General features: G+C 35.9%; 1 protein-coding gene across 4 annotated transcripts in view; it reads left to right on the top strand.

The window, feature by feature from the left end:
• myom2.L (myomesin 2 L homeolog) overlaps positions 1–21,913 on the top strand; it is a 135,707-nt gene that overhangs the window by 6,095 nt on the left and 107,699 nt on the right. For 3 of the 4 annotated variants that reach the window (XM_041563196.1, XM_018263529.2, XM_018263526.2), the window contains exons 2-6: positions 5,244–5,372; positions 7,956–8,075; positions 12,185–12,350; positions 12,431–12,588; positions 19,094–19,186. In XM_041563196.1, coding sequence (XP_041419130.1) covers positions 5,266–5,372; positions 7,956–8,075; positions 12,185–12,350; positions 12,431–12,588; positions 19,094–19,186 — 644 coding nt within the window. In that variant the 5' untranslated portion in view covers positions 5,244–5,265. The remainder of the gene's footprint in view (positions 1–5,243; positions 5,373–7,955; positions 8,076–12,184; positions 12,351–12,430; positions 12,589–19,093; positions 19,187–21,913) is intronic. The other variant, XM_018263530.2, reaches the window with a different exon arrangement.

The raw sequence follows: 21,913 nt of genomic DNA, 5'->3' as shown, positions 1-21,913 counted from the left end.
TATACATGCTTGCTTAACTCATGGATGTTACTGTTTAAACAATGTTGCAAAGACAGGTCTGTTAATCAACTGGCTAGTCTTATATTGTGTCAACAGTCTGAGCCATCAGGGCAGACATTTTTATTTAATTAGGCAAAAAATTGTGGGCTGACATTCCCTTTAAACTAAAAGCAATTTATGTGTAAACACTTCAATAGAATCTATTGGGGGCAATACTAATTAACAGGTGCCTAGTCTACTAACCCATAACCATGTGATGTTGGTCTCAAACAACAAACCAGTTAATACTACCCACTGATTGGTTGCTATGCGTTGTTAGATCTGAGAGAAACATTGCAGCTGTAATAACATTTACCACTAGGTCTGTTGTTGGTTAGTTGGTATGGGCAATAAAGCCTGGAGCAGATTTTGCTTTTATTTCATTTCATTGTCTTAGGCCCTCAAACAGTTGAAATCAACATTTCTAGTTACCTAAGATTATATGTATTTATGTACACTGGTATTTCTATGTACTGTATTAGTAAATGAGGGTGTTCTAAAAGATGCAGTACTGTAATTGTAACTTTCAGACAAAAAATTGCCTATTTATTGACAAAAGAATGCATATCAGATGTGGATTGAAATATTTTATTTCTCCAGGATGCAACCTACACTTTAAACAAAGGGATTGAAGAAGGCTGCTCAGAATTTCATTGCAGTAAGTTAAGTACTGCAGTATGTGTTGCTGAATACAGTTACGCTCCAGGTCAGGATACATTTAGATTTAGATTAGTCTTGGGAGAAGATTTACAGTAAAATGCTGTTTTATATAAAAGTCTTAGAAGCAGTGTTGAATGATGATGGCAGCTGCAAAATCACAGTCACTATTATGTTACATTACTTGTGGGAGTAGAAAATAACTTGCCTTGTGTAAATCCATTGAGCATTCATGTGCCATTAAAAGCTCTAGTATCAGGCATCATGCAACGCAGACTTGTAATGGACTAAAGATCTGTATTTGGAATTTCATACAGTAATTGAAACAACTGAAATACAGATAGTGCCACTCAGTGTTTAAACTGCCATATTAAATCTTTCATCAGTGTTTTCTTTATACAGTATCTAATACAGCAAGTAAAACAACTGAAATACAGATAGTGCCACTGAGTGTTTAAACTGCCATATTAAATATTTTATCTGTGTTTTCTTTATACAGTATCTGATACTTTTCTGAAGTGTTGAGCGTATTGTTTTAGTTTCTAAACTTTAAAAAAAAAGCCTCCAAAATAGTGGCTAATATTACAAAAATTGGCAATAAAATATAATATTATTATATTAGAACCCTATTCAAAGAATTCGAACCCCTATCATCGATTTTTAACTGTTATCCTTCCCCAACCAAATACATTTTACGAATATGATTTTAAATGAAAACCCGCAACCCTTTACTCACCTTGTTTCATTGCGAAGTGATGGATTTTGGGACTTGAAGTGCCTCTGCTTTCCGTAGTGGGTGGTGTTCACATTCTCTGGGAAGCATAGGAATGTCAGGGCCAAGAATCCATCACTTTGCAATGGGACAAGGCAAGGGAGGGGCTACATTTCACTGTGGTCCCTGTAATCACATTTAGTTTATTATGACTTCCTGTGGTTGTGTAAGAAAATACATTTACATTTATTTTAGGAGGTTCTGATAATGTTTATGCACCTTTTTATTTGACTGAATGTAGTCATGTCAGAGTATATTTTCTGTTTATTCTATAACGATAGAAGAACCTAAGATGTATCATTGCCATATATATAGGTGTAACTCTAAAGGATGTGAAGGTCACAGAGCTACTGTGTAAGAAAGCCTTTGATATTCTTTGTCCAATTACTTATATATATCTGGGATCAGCTGACAAAATTGCAGATGTTTTCATGAAATAAACAGGCCTTTAATATTTACAATATTGCCCTCCATTGTTTCCATAAGATGTCAAATAAATACTAGACTTCTCTAAGGGGCATATTATTTATGCTGTGTAAAATAAGTAAAATAAATGGTGGATTTATCAAGAAGTGTTTTATACCATGCAAACGTCAGCTTTACTACTGTTATTTTACATTGCTTCTGGAGGAAATCACTCTAAGAAAAAAAATTGTACGCCATTTTTACAGCGTTTTTTTACATGGCAAAGCCTGGAGATGTGTATTATCCCGCTGTTTTTTACACCACATAATAAATATGTCCCTTGAGGGCAAAAAACAAAAAATGGCAGAGTAATTCACAACACATCACCGTGTAAATAATGGCGTAAAAATTGTGTCATTTTTTATGAGTCTTTTCTTTTGGCAACTTCCACTGGAAGGTCTGAAGCAGTGTAAAATAACTGCAGCAAATCTGGCGTTGCCATGGCATAAAATAAAACACACCTTGATATTTTCCCATTTATTTGACACAATTTTTCTGTGAATTTCATTTTACACAGCCCCCAATAGTTTGTTGTATGAATTCAGCTACTGCCTCACTCTATATCCAGTAAAACAAGTACTGACAAGCACTCAATGCAATGCAATGCTCTCAAAGATAATGGTCACATTTCCACTTGTCAGAGCATTTTTGTCTCCTTGATTCTTTTAACATCTCTCATTGCGTTAGCATTATATTTCATGAATTTGGGTGTTGTTTATCTGTGTAGATAAGACGTAGAAAGAAAAAAAACACCTGTGCTAGTTATATTGAAAATAAACTATTTCAAGTTTCAGAATATCTGTTAAACTGCCTGTTTTGACATTGGGAGAAATTGCTGTTTCAAATGGTCCCTAGAGGGAGTGCACCGTACGAAATCTTATTCAGAATAAATATAGATGTACCTTTTATTTACACTGATTCCACAAATTGAAATCATGCTAGCCTATCTCTGCCATGCAACCCCTCTGTCACATGTGCTTCACCCACTATGCATAACACTGTGAGCCTAAGGGCAGAAGGAGGTTTGGAAGTTCCTGTACAAAAGTGAAAGAATATCATGGTCTCCTTTTAATCTGTGTAATTATGTTTGTCTATCCACTCAACATGTCAACATGCTGCTGAAAGATATATCTTTTAAAATATCAATGAACTGGACACTCTTTTATTATTAAGTATTATTTTTTCATTCAGAACTTTTGTGGCCTTGTGCCCCTAAATATACCACACATGTTTAAACCCGCATCCCCCATCACAAATCAAGGCTAATGATGTATGAAATACATCATTAATGGCTCAAACTGGAAATTAGTCACAGATAGATATAAACTTAAAAATATATAACCATCTAATATGAAACTGATGCATTTCGTGCGTGTAGCCATAGGCTAACAATCTAAAAACAATCTTACTTTTTAAAGCACTATAGAGAAATCCCTATTCAAAACAAAATGGTCCAATCACAGGCATGTTTATATTAAACAAATCGCAGATAAAAAAAATAACAAACCAAAACACCAAGCAAACAAAAAAGAAAAACAGAAGTGGTTTTACAAATTGAAGTAAGAATCATGTGCTTAATAATAGCATGAAGCATTGAATTCATTGTTCATGCCTTAGGGCTGCCTGGTACTTAAATAAAAAATCCATTTGACTTTTGGTTTTAATAGATTAGTAAGTATATTGCCCCCTCTGGGACCCAAGGATATTCTTTCAACAAGAAGTCAAATTGATTTTTTTTTTTATTTAGGTACCAGGCAACCCTGAGGCATTAACAATGGCTCTAATGTTTCATGCTATTATTAAACACATGATTCTTACTTGTAAACAGAGTGATTGAATGTTTTTTTCAGTCACCGCTTCCCCTATTTTTCTCTCTCCATTGCCTGTTTTGTTTGGTTTAATATAAACTTCTCTGTGATTGGTGTAACATGTCTTTGAATAGACTGTTTTAGTTATTAATTGTCACACAATAACATGGTTAATGAGGCTGGAAAAAGATAGGTGGACAACAAGTTCAACTTTTTGTCTTGTAATAACTATATACCTTTCTGTGAAAATAAAATTATATAATTTCCAATTTGCCTGGTGTAAGTTTATTTTTATTATTGGAAAAGTATAACCAAGGTGCCATTGGGCACTCAATGGAAAAATTAGATGTATCCGGAGAATACACACATTTAGGGGCCGATTCACTAACTTCGAGTGAAGGATTCGAAGGTAAAAAACTTCGAATTTCGACGTTTTTTTTGGGCTACTTCGACCTTCGACTTCGACTACGACTTCGAATCGAAGGATTTGAACTAAAAATCGTTTGACTATTCGACCATTCGATAGTCGAAGTACTGTCTCTATAAAAAAAACTTCGACCCCCTAGTTTGCCATCTAAAAGCTACCGAAGTCAATGTTAGCCTATGGGGAAGGTCCCCATAGGCTTGGCTAACTTTTTTTGATCGAAGGATATTCCTTCGATCGTTGGATTAAAATCCTTCGAATCGTTCGATTCTAAGTATTTTATCGTTCGATCAAAGGAATTATCCTTCGATCGTTCGATCGAACTATCTGCGCTAAATCCTTCGACTTTGATATTCGAAGTCGAAGGATTTTAATTCCTAGTCGAAAATATCGATATTCGACCCTTAGTGAATCGGCCCCTAAGCATGGGATTTGAATTGAAAAGTTTTAGAATTCTGGAAAAACATCTATCTTCCATCTGTTCTCAGTTTAACTTCTATTGTCTTGCTTTAGAAATGACAGTGGATATAGTTTCTATATATTGCATATACTGTATGTTTTTATGATTGAATGCAGTCAATTGATTTGATACTTTGAGTAAAGGGCACCTGTCACTCGAAATTGTTTCCCCCCTCCAGAGGTGCAGGCTAATAGAGTCCACACTCCATTTGGGGGAAACAATAGTCCCCTCCAGCGCTAGGTTGCCCGCACCAGGAGAGAGCTCCCAGTGGGTGGCCATGTTGGGGCACACGCATGGGCATAATGAGCAAGTGCCACAAGGCATGTGATGTAAGCTAGTGAGGTGCATCTACTGTACCTACATTAGACACATGCGCATAATGAGCAAGCAGGAAGATTAACTCATTATGTGCACGCCCAACTGGATTGTGGGCTCTATTAGCTCGCATATCTGATGTGGGGAAACAAATTCAGGTGACAGGTGCCCTTTAATTAAAGAAGAAAATGTTTACAGTAATCTTTGCTGCATCAAAAGTCAATGATTAACATCACACAACGTATTGCCATATTGTTTTTATCATTGAAATAAAATGAATTTTACTTATTTACATTTTTGTAGGTATAGGGGTTGAGATACAACCATGTCGTCGAAAGGTATTTCTTTCTATCAAAAGAAACATAAACATTATGATCAATCATATCGCAATGTCCAGAGCAGATATGTAGTCCAGGAATATTCTGCACAAAAGTAAGTACTATTCTCTGTCTTCTATAGTAACAATACCATGTCTAATAGTCATGAAACAGAATTAAATATTTTAATATGTAGCATTGTTACTTAGTACACTGTGTTCTTTCCTCTGCTCCTAATGCATATAAACAACTGCATGCATTTTGTAACTCTCTTCAGGTTCACACTAGTTAGGACAGAATTATACTAATAGTAATAAAAAGACTGTGATTGTAAAGATCTTCCAAGCTAGCTGAAAAGAGCACATGAAGGGGTTGTTCACCTTTAAATGAACTTTTAGTAAGATGTAGACTGATATTCTAAGTCAATTTGCAATAGGTTTTCATTTTTTATTATTTGTTGTTTTTGAGTTATTTAGCTTTTTATTCAGCAGCTCTACAGTTCGCAATTTCGGCAATCTGGTTGCTAGGGTCCAAATTAATGCACTGATTTGAATAAGAGACTGGAATATGAATAAAGGAGGGCCAGGGGCCCCCCATTTCCTACCTTTCCTGTCCCGGAGAGGGCATCTCTAGAGCAGAGAGTGCAATTCTGCTCTCTTGCACTAGAAGAGCTAAATTTCCAGTTTAAGAACAGAAATTCAGCTCTTTAAATTACAATTTTCCTGCTACGTGAGGTGAGTTGCTCAACCCCTCCCCTCATGGCAGCAGCAATCATGAGTAATAAAAAGCGATAGCAATAACTAGAGTCCTGCACTGATTCAGATACCCACTGAATACTCACAAAGCAGTTGGGTTTCAGGCAGAAAATCCCAGATTCCCAGACCATTTGGGCAGTCCTCCTAGATACTCAGCTAAGGTACAGGACAGATCCCTCTCAACTTACCTTGTGGTTTGGGCAATTTTCTTTACTTGTCCTGCTGAATCGGTGCTGGAGTGATGTCACTTCCGGTCTATGATGACAGCACTTCCAGTTTCCCGGGTCCCAGGTTAGAAGGTAAGTTAACTCTATGCTGTTCGGGTCAGGCAGCAGTTTGGTTCTGGGTAGGGGTATGTATTGGGTGGCGGGTCTGGGTCAGGCACAGGTCTGTCCAACTGGAATAACAATAAATTTGTAGCCGTACAAAACATTTGTTTTGTTTTTTTTACATAGGATCAGTATGGTAAAGTCAAGTCAAAGGTGAACCACCCCATTAAAGTGTCAGTACAGTTATGGGATCTATTATCTGGAAACCTATTATCCAGAAAGTTCCGAGTTACGGAATGGCCATCTCCCATAGACTCCATTTTATCCAAATAATACAAATGTTTGATAATTATTTCCTTTTTCTCTGTAATAATAGACAGTAGGTTGTACTTGATCCCAACTAAGATATAATTAATCCTTATTGGAGGCATAACCAGCCTATTGGGTTTATTTAATATATATATGATTTTCTAGCAGATAAGAGGTCCAATACCTGTATATGTTCAACATGAGCACAACATATAGGCCTTGTGTTAAATATGTGATCTGTCTATTATTTTGTTGAAGAAAATCCCTACTTTCCTATTATAAAGCTTAGACATATAATTGTTTAGTTTTTACTTTTACTTTCTTTCCCTCTCTCTCTCATAATGAGAATAATTAGTTTAAACAGATCTGTATAACCAAATCACTCCCATCTCCTATTGACAGACTTTGACATTAAGAGGAGTACATTATAAAGAGGACATACCAGCATACTGGGGATTTAATTAACTACCCCCTCCTCCCACAGTTGCTTTGAAGAATGACAGAAAGTTGTTAAGTGAAATAAGTTTCATTTTCTTGTTTAGAGACAAGCATACAAAGATCCAAAACTTCTGGTTCAATTGCCCTGCACTGTTAGTTATTTTAGAAAATGCATCTGTGATCATCACTTTATAATTATCTTCAGTACAGAGATCTGCAAACCTATTTATGCTTGAGCTGTCGTGAGTGTAGGGTAACATTTTCTATTGCAGGCCTATAGCCAACTAAATGAGCATTTGAAAATATGCTTTGTGCTACAGATCTTAAATGCATATGTTTGAAAGTTTATTTTAGTCTGAATAAATGTGTTGTTGAAAATATGTTTTGCAAACATTCAACATGAAGGTTTTTTTTAATGCTTTACCCATGTTGCCTATGAAATCAATGTTATACATAAATAAATACATGTTCTCACTGTACATTCTGTACACATAAATAACATTTTCAGAATTTGATAACATTCTTGCTCTTTTCTGCTTTTCTTTCTTAAATGTGTTCTGACACTTATGGGTTGCCTTATCTTTCATCCTAGATTCATCCACATCAATTACACTTCTTTGGAGTTGTCTTTCTTTCGTTTCATTTATATCTATATCCTAGTGCCAAGTTTGGACAGGCTGACTTTATGTCTTGAGACAACAACAGGGCATTTCGGATTATATTTAAGTTAAAGACAGCTATTTTGTCTTGTTAAGAGTACGATTTATATGGTTCAAACCATTAGAAGCATCAAATGTTAGTTATCAGTTGGAATGCTAGTTATATACTGCTCCTTCTTCATTTCTAAGAATTTTTTAAAAGAAGCTTCTGACTGTGAGCATCGTTAAAAACATGGACTATAACAACATTTCCTTTCTGTTACTTCAGAAGAAGTGCCTCAGCTTCTACTTTGAGAAGTTCAGCATCTTCCTCCATATCAAGAACAAAATGCATTTGTGGGGCTGATAAGGAGGTGCAAGAATATTATAGCCCTGCATCTAAAAGAAGGTACATCATGCTGTGTACCCTTCATAGACTGTTAACAGCATGACTCGAGCAATATATCGCTGCTTAAAAATTAATGTATATTTGCTTGTTCTGATATTTCATCAAAAATTAATTACATTAACAATTTAAACCTAACTATAAAATACATGAATACTTTACATAAAAAAAGTAAGGATTAAAGTATTATTGACAAGCAGAAAATATTTTTATATATATGAACAGAAAGTACAAATAAAAACAATAAAAATTGTTATTTTTAATTTTTCCATTTTTGGTATCATATATTGAAAAATACTATGGAAAAAGTTACAATTATTAAATTACTCTTACTTTTGGTTGTCCCTCTAGTACAATATAAAGTAGTTTAGCTTTGACTTTAGTTTATATGAAGACATGCCTGCATAAGATTTTCTATTGGATTTTGCAGGTGTTTTCATTACATGTAGAATTGCACACCAGGGTGGGGGTGGTAGTAGTTTGGCAATAAAAGTTGCTTCATTTACACAGGTCAGGGAACATATAGGAACCAAATGAAATCTTTGCTTCCAAATAGGTACAAGTAAATGATACCTGCTGGTTGCTTGCCTTGGGTTTACAGACTTGGTCGAAATGCTGCAACTTCTATTACATGTGGTGGAAAAACTGAAATAACCACAGCAACCTCAGCAAAATTCAGTGTTTCTTGTATTTCACCTTCAACTACAAACCAATGGCCGATGTGCTGGTGAAACTCAAGCAAACTATCTGTCAAGGTGCTAACACTTGATAAAATAATGGGGAATAGTTCTTGCTCCAGAATTGAAATACTGCTTCTGAAATTGCTGTTGCTACAAATGTTTCAGCTGCTACAATAGTCGGGCTGCAGGCAGTTTAGTGCTTCTATTTTTGTCCTTTTTCTCTTTTCAAAATTCTCAGTGCGCTTTGCTGCTTAACATGGGTGTGATCTGCGTGAGCTAATGATTCTCTCCATGTTGCACTAACCTGTACTGTATTTTTTTCAGAAAGAAGGATAACAACTTTTGCTAAATTCGCAGCATGCTGTTAATATCATTTAAAATTGACAGTTTGAAACAATGTGTTGTCCTTTCAGCTGTGTGCTGTGAATACAGTTATAAAGTTCTTTGTCCTGTGTGTCCAATTAATTAAGACATCTAAAGCAAAGGCTGGTTATTTAACTGTTCATTTCTATGGCTCATCTGTACCCCGGCCCATAGGACTATTGTGCAAACTTTGTCCCTATTTGTTAAAATCCAGTTGACATGTCGAAGGAATTCAGTTATGTTGTCATTTTTCCACTGCATTAAGTTAACTGTCTTCCTTGTCTACTGACAATTATACTTGTGCATCAATAAATATGAAAAGGTAATACAAAAGCCTGACTACCCATGGTAGCTAGAATTGTACTGATAAAAATAGATGAGTTTAGCACATCATTGTATTATTTTCCTAAACTCTAGCCAAACACTAAAACTCAAAGGCTGCTCCAGAAAAATCCAACTCGGGAAGGGACTGTCTTGTCTAAATGGTTCAGCAATTCATATACCAAGTGGCTTAGGCTATAGGCGCAAATTCATATAGACTAGAGTACATACTGTTATCTCTTAAAGGACAAGGAAAGTTAAACTAAAGAAGTAGCTAGAAATGTTGTACATTATGTTTTGAGCTTCTGTACCAGCCCCAGGCAACCAAAGCTCTTTAGCAGTAAAGATCTGTGTCTCCAAAGATGCCCCAGTAGCTTCCTATCTTCTTTTCTGCTCAGTCACTGCACATGCTCCATGCTGCTGTCAGTTACTGAGCTAAGGGATCAACTCAAAATATACAGTACATATAGAACATTAATGTCACAGTATAAGGCTGATTAGTAATTGAATATGGATAATTATTACATGGCAGCACAGAAAAAAATGCATTTAGCATCAGAATTTAATAATCAGCCCTGTAGCATCATCTTATATTAAAGGCCAACCTAATTTTCTGCTTGATAATTTAAGACGACCCCTAAGCTTAGCTCTTCAGCAGCTGCTCAGAGACAACTAAGCATGAGAGTGACTCAGACACTTCCCCTGTGACAAATTTGAAGTCCTGGATCATTACTGCTATTAAAATACTGAAACTTTAGGCTGGTGCAATAAGTGCAGTAAATAAAACATGGCATTTTTAGCCCTATTCATTTTTAGGGTTTAGTTCTCCTTTAATGAAACATTGTCCAGCTAGTTGTCTGTGTGCCAGATATGCAGTAGTTTTAATGGTTCCTAGACTCTCTAAGATTGTATCTGAAAACATTTGAAAAGGAAAGATAAGTGGCACTCATCTGCATAACAGAAGTTGGACAGCACTGTCTTTGGTATTCTGTCCAGCATTTGCCCTATTCTCACAATGATTGATGAAAATTGGAACAATTTGAGCCATTCATATTTTTCCAGCTGAAAACTCGATTCAGTCGAGTTTTTGAGTTGTTAACCCCTAACTCACTGAATCAGGTTTTATTAATTTTTTCTTGAATTCATTCGAGGTATAAAAAACTCGAAAACCCGACCTTTGCTAAATAAGTGTTAACTTATTTAACTTCCTAAACTTTTACCTAAACCTGGAGCTTTTCCTGTTAGCACCTTGCTATACAGAACTCCAAGAGCTATATATAGCTAGAGAATCTTTAAAAAGCATCAACTTCCATGACTATTAAAGGGAGCTATGCTTCCATTCCCTTAGGGACTACATTGCGTTGCATTTTACATATAGGCAGGTGACATTGCACACTATGAGGATATAGGCATATGACATTCCAGACATAGCTAAGCGATTACTTGACCTCTAAGTAGTCTATGTAACAGATCTGTCTAGAGATAAACTGTGAGGATGTTAGGTAAGAAATAAGTGCACCCTTATAAAGCTTAAAATGAAACTTTTTGATAGGTCAAACTAGTAACAGCGCCGAATACTGTATGTATTAATACTAAGCATAATTTCCCACTTCAGTCAATGGCAGTACTTCAGCAAAGGCAAAAAAACATCCAAGCTGCCACTTATCTTATGGAATATTCTGTGAACATACTGTAGTAGGACTCATTTACTTTTAAACTTATCTTTCTTTACTAAAATATGGTTTTCTAATTTCTTTATGGTCTAATTGCTGCCTCTCATGGCAGCATATATTTCTTTACATATATTAATATCTTGTGGTTTATACATCTTGGTGTACAATTAACACCATACATACAGTATAAAACTATACAGATTTTCTATTGAGGATCTTTTTATGATATTTCAAACTGTTTACTCTTTTCTCTCTCTCTGCCCTCTTTATATCAACTTACCTTTTATTGAGCAGCTGTACTGGCCTGAGTTTCTGTTGCACCAATGATTTTATGTTTTGTCCTTGTGTTTCTTTGTTTTTTTCCCTGTTTTCTTGTGACCTCATATCATTCTATTTTAGGTATTATTTTCATGGAATTTAGCATTAATATTAGCAAATGCTATAGAACATATTATTCTTTGTATTAGTTTGTGCTTATAACCTTTGATACATTATGTCACTACAACAGAAGAAAAAAAAATAGTTTTTGCATTTGTTTTTAGTTCTTTTTTCCCCAAGGATCTGTTCATAGAAGCTTGCTTCCCTAGCCTGCAAAAGTGCAGCCTACCCCTAAAACATATATAAACTGCATTGGTCATTTGGTTATTTTTCTTGCATTCTTTATTCTTTGCAAATTTTATTTCATAATAAACAATAAGCAGCAAAAACATTTGTGTTTCAGAATCGTTGTAATTGTTGTGGATAACAGTAATGGTAAAAACCTCTTGGGCATGGAGCCTTCAGCTTCAGAGGGAGCCTCCTGGACAATTAATTCTCTTGATATTAAATGTGTTAAAGTCAGAGCAGCCATGGGGGGGGTACAACTCTAAGGGACCCAATATTTACTAAGGCTCTAAAAACAAAATCTGGAACACATTTTTATTTATGCATTGTGTTGTAACCCCACTGTTCTCTAATTCTGTCCCTAAATATTATGCATTAACAAAAGAGAAACTTTAAAACAAAAATGCTTTTGCGAACATGCCCTTATACTTCAATTTGTACAGCAATATAATGCTCTTTCTTATATATGTAGGACACAGGAACAACAAACTGAGCAACAAGTGCAACAGCAAACACATCACCGCAGCTATGACCGAGCTACTCATTATTCAACTGAACTGGCCTATTTGCAAGAAGAAGTTCGTGTGGCAAGGGCCTTAGCACGGGAACAAATTGACAAAGTGTCCATACAAAGGATGGTAATGAACACTGTGAAGATGCTGAAATAAATATAAATTTACTTGACTTCTTCTAAAATGTGCTTTTTTTCATCTGACAGGTGGAAGAAAAGATGGCATTACAGAGACGTATTCATGAAGAAAGTATAAGCCGAGCCCCAGATATCCTGGTACGGCTCAGATCACATACCGTTTGGGAAGGAATGGCTGTGAAGCTTTTTTTCACTGTCCAAGGATATCCAACCCCTATAGTACAATGGTAGGACATTTATTAATAGACAATAACAATTCATTTTTTATGTATTTAAGATGCAATTGAAAACATCTGCACAATGGAAATATGTGTTTTATAACCCCTTATAAAACATATATAGCCATGAAATATTTTGGTTTCGTTATCACTGTAAACAATGTCCTAAGAGTATTCAAATTAATTTGTAAACAACTGTATATTGTCACTACGGAGTATGAGAAAATAGGTTCCTTCCCCTGTAGATCCTCTAAACATATAAACCCTTACAGAACATTTAGTAAATAGTACAACTGCCACAAAATAATGAAAAAAGCCTTAAAATGCTTTTTTCCGTCGATTTTCAAGTAAGCCTATAAATGGTGAATGCTACAAAATACAGTCATCTAAAAAATGTAATTATCGACTTGCTTGAATGTTAAAAATACACTTCCTTTTCACTGATATGGCATCTAGGGAGACAATTTCATTTTTAAATTTTAAAGAAATTGCTGGAAAAAAAATTCCCAGAAGCAGGCTTCCTTTATTATTTACATAGCCTTTCATTTTCTGTATTTGGGAATCAGGTCACATGTATTATATTTATGAAAAATATATACTCCAGATGTAATTGTTCATCATGCAATTGGTCTCCAACAATCGCCAGTTACTTGGAAATTATGACATATTCTTCCAAAAGCCTGTAACTGAACAACTGCTAATTATTTGTGATGTCTGGTAGGTAAACCATTGCCCAATCCTTGTTGATTATTATTTTAATGTAATGTAAGTGGTGGCAATGCCCTTGCACTAATGTTAAACAATTGCATGTGAGACATTAGCTTTGCATATGGGACTTCACACACAGCCCCTTTATCCAGCAACATAGTTTAATTCTGTTCTATGGAAGAAAGACTTTGTATTTACTGTGGTAATCGATTGCAAGGATATGCTATGTTAAAAAAACAGACATGATTCTGAAAACAATGTTGTTTTGTTATATTCTGAGGATGCACTGGATGACTGCTTACAGTACTTATGCTAATATCGCTGATAGAATCTAAGTTCCTTAAAAACAGTGCCTTAAAGGATCAAGTGTGCCAGAAAAAACATTTGTATGCTAATACTAAAAAAGTAAATTATCTTTCCCAATCCCTTAACAGTCATTTAACAAGCACTTGTGCCCCAATAAATTCTGCTTTCAGAGCCACCGTTTTAATCAGATTCCATGTGCAAAGAGCAGTGCAAAAGGGAACAGGCAGTACGGTAAGTACAAGGTCCTGTTGCAGCCTGTGCCCTCTGCCATTCCTTAACTTTCATGTCTGAATGATGCACAGTACTGACTAATGAAGCCTATAAACTTGCAGCATTTTTCAGAGGGCAGAACACAGTGTGCAAAATGGAAAAAAGGTCCTTTACACACTGGGGTCATTTATCAACAATGGGCGAATCAGCCCATGGGCAGTAAGTCATGGCAACCAATCAAATTCTTGCATTCATTGTTCTACCTGCAGCTGGCTTTTAAAAGCCAGTCATTGATTGGTTGCTATGGGTAACTGCCCATGGGCAAATTTTCCAGTATTGATAAATTAGCTCCTGCTACAATATACATAGGCACTGCATTCTGAAACATAAATGTCCCCTTCAATTGCTTTCTGGCCAGCTGTGAACTAGAGCCTATTCATATGGACAGCTGTCTTTCACAACATTCAGGAATTACAAATTTGACATCCCCACCTCGAAAGAAGACGGGGGTGAATGTAGAAGCTGATATTGTGTATAGGAGAAACTGAAGACATATTTGACAGATTGTAAGTCCTTTACCTTTAGCGCAGAAAGGACAATATTTTCCTTCCACTTGTCACGGCTCTGACCTTAATTTGACAAAGGTCATCGGGAGGATGAAAGAATCCCTGTTAAAATGGAAGCAAGACAGGTGGAAACAAGGGGGTGTGTAGGTATTTATAAATGACCCTGGGGCAGCTGAGCCTGTCAGGCTGAGGCTATAACTTCTGTGGTGAGAAGATAGATGGATAAGTTGTGATGAGCAGCCCTCCCAATAAATTGTGATAAACATAGTCACCAACACTCTCTTATATCAAATGAATTCACAGTAATTCATTCTAGGGGAGATTTAATTAAAATTCTATGTTTCTTTAACACTTCCCTGCTGCTATTTATTGTGGAAAAGCATATGTTGCTTTATTTAACAGGTATCAGTAATACATTAAAGTAAACTATGCATAAAATGCATCTAGCTGTGGCATTAAATGGCATTGAACAATCCGAGAGCATTATTAAAAGTTAGCATATTTATAAACAATGAAATAATCTTGTCAAACTGACATGCACATATTAATAAATATTGCCCTTTTAAATTTTTTCCCTTGACCCACAATTTTGTGATCGTTTGTGCGCTTGCTCAGAGATCAGAAATGACAGGAAATCCAGTTTTAATTATAACAGGAAGTAGAGCAAAAGTGGGAGTAAAATACAGGTCACTGTCCAGTCATTGGCTCATTGTTTCTTTTTTTAAGTTTTTTTTTTAATTATTTGCCTTCTTCTTCTGATTCTTTCCAGCTTTCAGTTTGGGGTCACTACACCCAACTAAAGAAAATTGTAAGGCTACAAATTTAAAAATAAATTTTTTATTACAGTGAACACTAAAATAATTTTTAAAAATGTGAATTATTTCCACAAAATGGTCTATGGGAGATGGAGATTTTTAGATAATGGTTGTCATGCCTGTATTTAAGATGTTAAATTATTTCAGTTTTGTATTTAAAGGGGAACTATTTCAAAAATGAAACATTCTGTACTGTTTATGAAATAATCATATTACTCTTTACCCCCTCTCAGCAATCTGATTCAGGTCATGTAGACCTTTGGTCGAGTCATTTATTCTCAACAACAGTTAGCTCTTATAAATTGACTTGGAACCACAAACCAATTTATTGCTCCTATCTGGCAATCATAGTGTAATCCTGCATGAAGATAGAGATCTTGCTGAGAGGGGGATACTGAAAAGTAATGTGATTTGACAGGATTTTTAATTGATTCCATTAAAAAAAAAGTTTTTATTTCCATTAGATGAAGCTCATATTACACTTTCATTTTCACAATAGTTCTCCTTTAAAGAAAATATCAAGGTTATGTCCACTTAAAGTAGAGGACGGAGGAAAATCTAGGGGTGTACAGAAGAGAATGATATGTGGCCAGGGTTTAGAGTATAGATCTATAGCTCTGTTGTGGCAGGGAGCATGAAGTTTAAATGTACAAAGTCACTTCTTTGGATGACGTATTGGGTTATCATAGGTAGGGAGTTGAGCTACTTTAACATAGTTTAGAACTGTATTGGGTCAGCTGCATGAAGATTTTTGTGTTTGTAATATTAGTTAATAATGATGTTTACTAGACAGTGTGATCTGGAGTAAAACTGACAGGTAGTTTAAAAGATTAACTTAATTTAATGAAAGAGAAACCCTCATAGGAAAGGGTGTCAGGTAAAACTGTGTTAGTAGCAGTGTCGGACTGGGAGTTTTCCTGGTATCCCGGTGGGCCAAGGTGCCAGTGGGCCCTCATGCTGCTAAACATTTGGCCTATTTCATGGCCATTCCCTATTTCTATGAGAACAAAAAGGCCAAATAGATGGAATAATAGATTATAGTATGTAAAGAAAACAGACTAGGTGAATAGAGTTTGATTGTGGAGATGAAGAATAATAGTACTGAGAGTGGCCCATGGTCTAAGGTTTTATGGTGGGCCCCTGGTCTAATGTTTTTGGGTGGGGCCCTGGTGTACCAGTCCGACATTGGTTAGTAGAGGTGAGCCAAGTTTTTTGAAGGATTTGAAGGTCATGGATGGATTACACAAAGACCATGCCTTCTAGAAAGCACATGAGAAAGGGAGATGAATAGATTATATACCAGCAGGGTCTGAAGAAGCAGAGCCGGTGGTTGGTTTGAGTGCTGGAGGATGTGCCAATGGGTGGAGTCTGGTGTGACAGGGGGAAGCAGGTGGGGTTGGGTGTGGAAGGAGGGTCTTCAAGTGTGAGTGGTGGGGGGGGGGCTAGGGGTACAACATCTTGAAATCTGGCCCTGGCTGTACACAGGTAATAAAAAAAACAACACTGAGATAAATGCAGGGACTTGAACTAATTGGAAAATATCTAGTTTGCCATTTGAAGAAATAACAAAGAATTGCAACTAGTATTTATTAATGTGCCTCTCATTACTGCCCTTTTAGTATAGTTTCTAAGATTCAAATTGTCAATGTTTTAAATATAATTCCCCTTCTATAATATATATATATAGTGCATAGTGCTTTATATCAGTACAACAAGCAACTAGTTACAGAATAAAATGGGATCAGTCCCTGCTCTCAAGAGTTACATGCTGGAACTTTAATCTGAGGAAAAGTGTAGATTACAGGTATGCCCCAGAGACAAGTGTTTGTACTCTTTAGTGCTTTACACTTGTGTCTGGACATTAATAAATGACTGATTGTGTCTCATTTGTAATGTATTTATTCATTATTTATGGGGAGAACCCTACTGATATATTGGATACATTCACCATTTACAAGTTTTGATTGAAAGTGTGGAAATGAAGGTGACTTGTCCTCAGTGCAAATATTTTTTTATTTCTTTTTTTAATACTTGGAATTACCTGTATATCATAAAGGGGAATTATTCTGACACAGTTACTATATAATTTTTACATCTTACATTTAACGCTCAGTAGTTTAAGTATGAAGAAGACAGCCAGCAGGTATTGTATTTACCATCCATGAAATAGACTCACTTTCATAAAATGTTTGATTAGAACACTTGGATCAATCATTAGCTTGGGCAGTATTGCATAACTTAATTTCCAAACCTGTAATTTTTCAATAGCTAAAATATTTTTAATTTAACTTTTCATTCTCCAAATTAATTTCCTGTTTCATTTGTTTTTTTTTCCAAATTTGCATAGATTAAAATAAAATGAGTTTGTAAGTCCCATAGAGCCACTGTAATAGCTCCAAAAACTGTAAAAAGTAATGTACAGTAGCCTTTGACAGTATAACGTGTGTCGTGGTACTTTAGAAATATTGTACATAAACTGGTTTATTGTAAGCTTTGCATGAGTGCACCTTTCCTGAGTACAATGAAAAGGGACAGTAACATACCAAATAGAGTTGCTTAACTGTTAAAGTGGACATGAGAGTTTAATGTAGTCCCCCTTAAAGAAACAGTTCAGTGTAAAAATAAAAACTGGATAAATAGATTAATAGGTTGTGCAAAATAAAAAATAATTCTAATACAGTTAGTTAGGCTAAAATGTAATCTATAAAGGCTGGAGTGACTGGTTCTCTAATATAACCGAACAGAACACTACTTCCTGCTTTTCTGCTCTCTAACACTTAGTTAGTCAGTGACTTTGAGGGGTGGCACATGGGACATAACTGTTCAGTGAGTTTGCAATTGATCCTTAGCATGCAAGTAGATTCAAAATCAACAGTTATGACCTATGCGACCCCCCTCAAGGTTCTGATTGGTTACTGCCTGGTAACCAATCAGTGGAAACCAAGAGAGCTGCAAAGCAGGAAGTAGTGTTCTGTTATGTTAGACATCCAGTCGCTCCAGCCTTTATACATTACATTTTTGGCTAACTAACTATATTGAAAATAGTTTTTATTTTACATAGCCTATCTATTTACACACTTTTTATTTTTATACTGAACAATGCCTTTAAATAAACAGTAAAGCATGAACCCAATTATTTTTGTATAAGGTAGGAGCCATACTCTTAATATGCACATTCAGGCATTGCTATACTGCCTAAATTAGGTTTATAGGGTAAACCTCCATGAAAAAACAGGTGCACTGTCAGCTCTCCAAACAGATGACAATATTTAGAGATACAACTGGATTGTTCAGTAAGAATTCAACCCTCCATTGCTGATCTTCTCTAGTAGAAGTGCAAGCATCACATGCAAAAGCATCAGATTATAGAGATATGGCTATACCAAGAGCAGGCAAGATTCCTAGAGATTCTCTGGAGAACTGGAAAAAAGTTTTACTGGGTGGAACAACTTCCAGAAGGCTTTTACCCTTCATAATGGGATGCAATATCATGGGACCTTAGGGAAGGTTTCTAGACTTCTAGGCTTTAGCGTTGCTGTTCTATTGCATTGTGGAAAATTAGTCTGCTGTAATAACTGATTAGGGGAAGTTCACACGCATATGTCTATGCATCTAGCCCTAAGGTATAATAACACAAAATATGAACTAAGGGTGGGATTAAATTTTAATTATTTTTTACTGAGAAGTCAACAATAAAATAAATTAAAGTTAACAAACTCTTGTTCCAGTGAAAAAAAACCTCTATTTTTGGAGTTCTATCGTTGGTGAAGAATAAAGATTAATTTTTCACTGCATTTTAACACAATAATTTATGTTCAAGGTAACATTTCCAATTATTTTCTGTAAAGATATTTGTAAGGAAGTACTTTATAATTAATCAGTTTGTTATTTATTTTTCATTTCTGTTAGGTATAAGAATGAATCCTTGGTTAGTCCAGCTAGTGAACCAGGAAAATACAGAATTGAAAGCAAATATGGAGTGAATAGTCTGGAAATATACAGGTAAAAATTTCAAGCTGTGAACGAGTAAAATATATATATTTTTTTCACATTATTTTATTTTGGTTTTTGCTTTATTACTTTACATTAACTACGCAATGGAATCATTTGGATTATAGCTATTCCACTGATGTCAAATATGTTTGAGGTTTACCCCAAAGCTGAATTATAATTGTCTATGGAAACTGCTGCACTTCTTGTTTTTATCAAAGCATAATGCCCATTTGAGGAATATGTACCACGGGCTTGCCCATTTGAGGCATTATACAGCTATTTCAGTTGTTCTTGCCAGTGTAGCCTGAAAGAAACACATTTTTAGTAAAGAAACCAAACTTGAAAATCCAAACTTGGTATTTTGACTTTTGGTGTCTTTGAAATGACTAGTGTCTCTTGTGGGATGAATTGGTTGATAGTAGAAATACAGTTTATTGTGGTTTAAACCACTGATTGACATCTGTCTTGGAGCTTTAGGATTAGGAGGGACTAGTGGTTTTTATTATCACAAGATTTAGTGGTAATAAAACTGACATGGATTCACTTATGTCTCTTCACATTGATGTAATTGAAACTTCTGGGCAACATTAATGGGTTGCAAATGCATTCCCATTCTCCTTAGTCAGAAGCAGTATCCAGTGAGCTTCTTCATTTTGATTGAAATGCACCTGCTTTAGTTACTTTTAATGCAGAATACAAAGGAATCCCTTGTGTCACCCTGACTGAGTGTATGCAATGTACAGATCAGTGGAGTAACTGGTGGGTCATGGGGTCAGCTGTATGTTGTCAGCTTCCTGCTGCTGCTGCTCCTCCTTGTTGCATCTACTGTATGTTAGCAAATGGAGGAGCATGTATGCAGGTGTCAAAGGGCAGCTGTGGCCCTCTAACAATATGCTACTGGTACAGATTGTCATTGCAGATTATTCTATTGTCCATTTGCCTAACTTGAATTGGTGGAGGAGATTCCTTTCAGAAGACAAGATTTCAATGTACAATCTTTATAAAAGCACCCGGGATAAAGCTCCTGCCAAGTGTACAAGGTTATATATTATAGTTTCTAGGGGGTTCCAAACAAATTGGCAACCCCAATTTGTTTAGTATGTTGAAATAAACATGATTTTATTTTAACTCTAAATGGTGCACTGAATATATGTATAGTTTTATAAGGTGCAGAGTGTAGTGCTGTACAGGACTTATGGACCCATGTAATCCCTAGTTTGACGTTTTGCAAGGTATGTAAGGTACGGGACCTGTTAAGTAACTGCTATGTACCTATCATAAATATGGTATGCAATGCCAGATGGCATTAATTGCAGGGTGTAGTGTAACTGTAACTTGATGCAGGGTGTATAACTTAATCAAGGAACATATTTATTAAACAGTGGATAATCATATACTCACAGAACCTTTGGTTATTATCAGTCCCCACAGGGAAGTGAACATATACAGCAGCACTTTCTCAAAGTACACCCAGCCTTTTCCATAAGTGGAAACTGAGGGGAATTTTTACATCCCTAGGTCTATACACTTAGTCCCTACTTCTGGGTAATCAGTACCCGAGATCATAATCCCATTCACAATCCTTGGAGGAGCCTCAAGCTGCTCAGCTAAATAGTCTGTCTATCTGTCACTCCTAGAGTGGCCTCTTCAAGAGAGTAGCCTGTCCTTACTAGACCTGACTTGTCTAGGTTCCACTGGATACCCTGCCTGCCTGCTCAGGCCAGGGCTGACACAAAATGGACCCTGAGAGCATGGCTGCCCAGTACTTTATACTTTAACACAGTGCCATCTATTGGGCACTGCTTGAACACCAAAAGGGCATAGCTTTAAGCAGGATAAGGAAACAAGTCCCACTCCTAACTTTATTGTAGGACCCAGTTAGGCATTATACCACTAAGGAACTGCCTGATAAATAATACTGGGAGACTAAGTTATCATACAGAAACCAGCTCATGGAGCACATTTTGTGAGCACAAATGGTTGTACCTATGGGAGCAATTGATCATATCATAGGGGCAAGCTGCAAAAAAGGGTGGCCTTTTGAGTCCCTATGCAGGTATAAACATTGTATATTTGTATGTTCCTCATTTGCTAATAAACCCTAATGACACATCCTTCTCACCCCCTACAGTGATATGTGCAGTAAACCAATGATGTGTTCCCCATCTGTTTTGACTGTATGTCAAAACAACACATCACAGGAAGTATAGAGTTTCCTCCTCAGTTGTCTATCCAGCAATGTTATTTATGCTTTTTCACTTTGACCACTTTTCCTCACTCATAAAACCCTATATCACTACAAAGAAAAGCATTCTTTATTATGGTACCCCTTGTCAAACATGCATCAGTGGTCAAAATCAAAGATGTCTGATGTAAGTGACTAGGATCACTTGCCACCCTCCACCAGGGATTCTGTCCTTTAAAGGACAAGTCAATAAAAAGTAGCCAAATAAAAGAAACCATTATTCTAAGCAACTTTCCATGTACATTTATTAAACATTTTCAGTTCTTTTAACGTTATTTGTAAAAACAATTGCTATTGAAAGCAGCATTTGCTTAACTCCTGGTTGTAACATTTTAAACATAAGTACATAGTTACATAGTTAAATCGGGTTGAAAAAAAGTCCATCAAGTCCAACCCCTCCAAATAAAAACCCAGCATCCATACACACACCCCCTCCCTACTTTCACACAAATTTTATATACCCATACCTATACTAACTATAGAACTTAGTA

Source organism: Xenopus laevis, chromosome 5L (genome assembly GCF_017654675.1).
Source record: "Xenopus laevis strain J_2021 chromosome 5L, Xenopus_laevis_v10.1, whole genome shotgun sequence".
In the NCBI taxonomy this organism is placed as follows: domain Eukaryota; kingdom Metazoa; phylum Chordata; class Amphibia; order Anura; family Pipidae; genus Xenopus; species Xenopus laevis.
The sequence above is the reverse complement of the archived record's forward strand: the minus strand, read 5'-3'. Positions and strand labels throughout refer to the sequence as shown.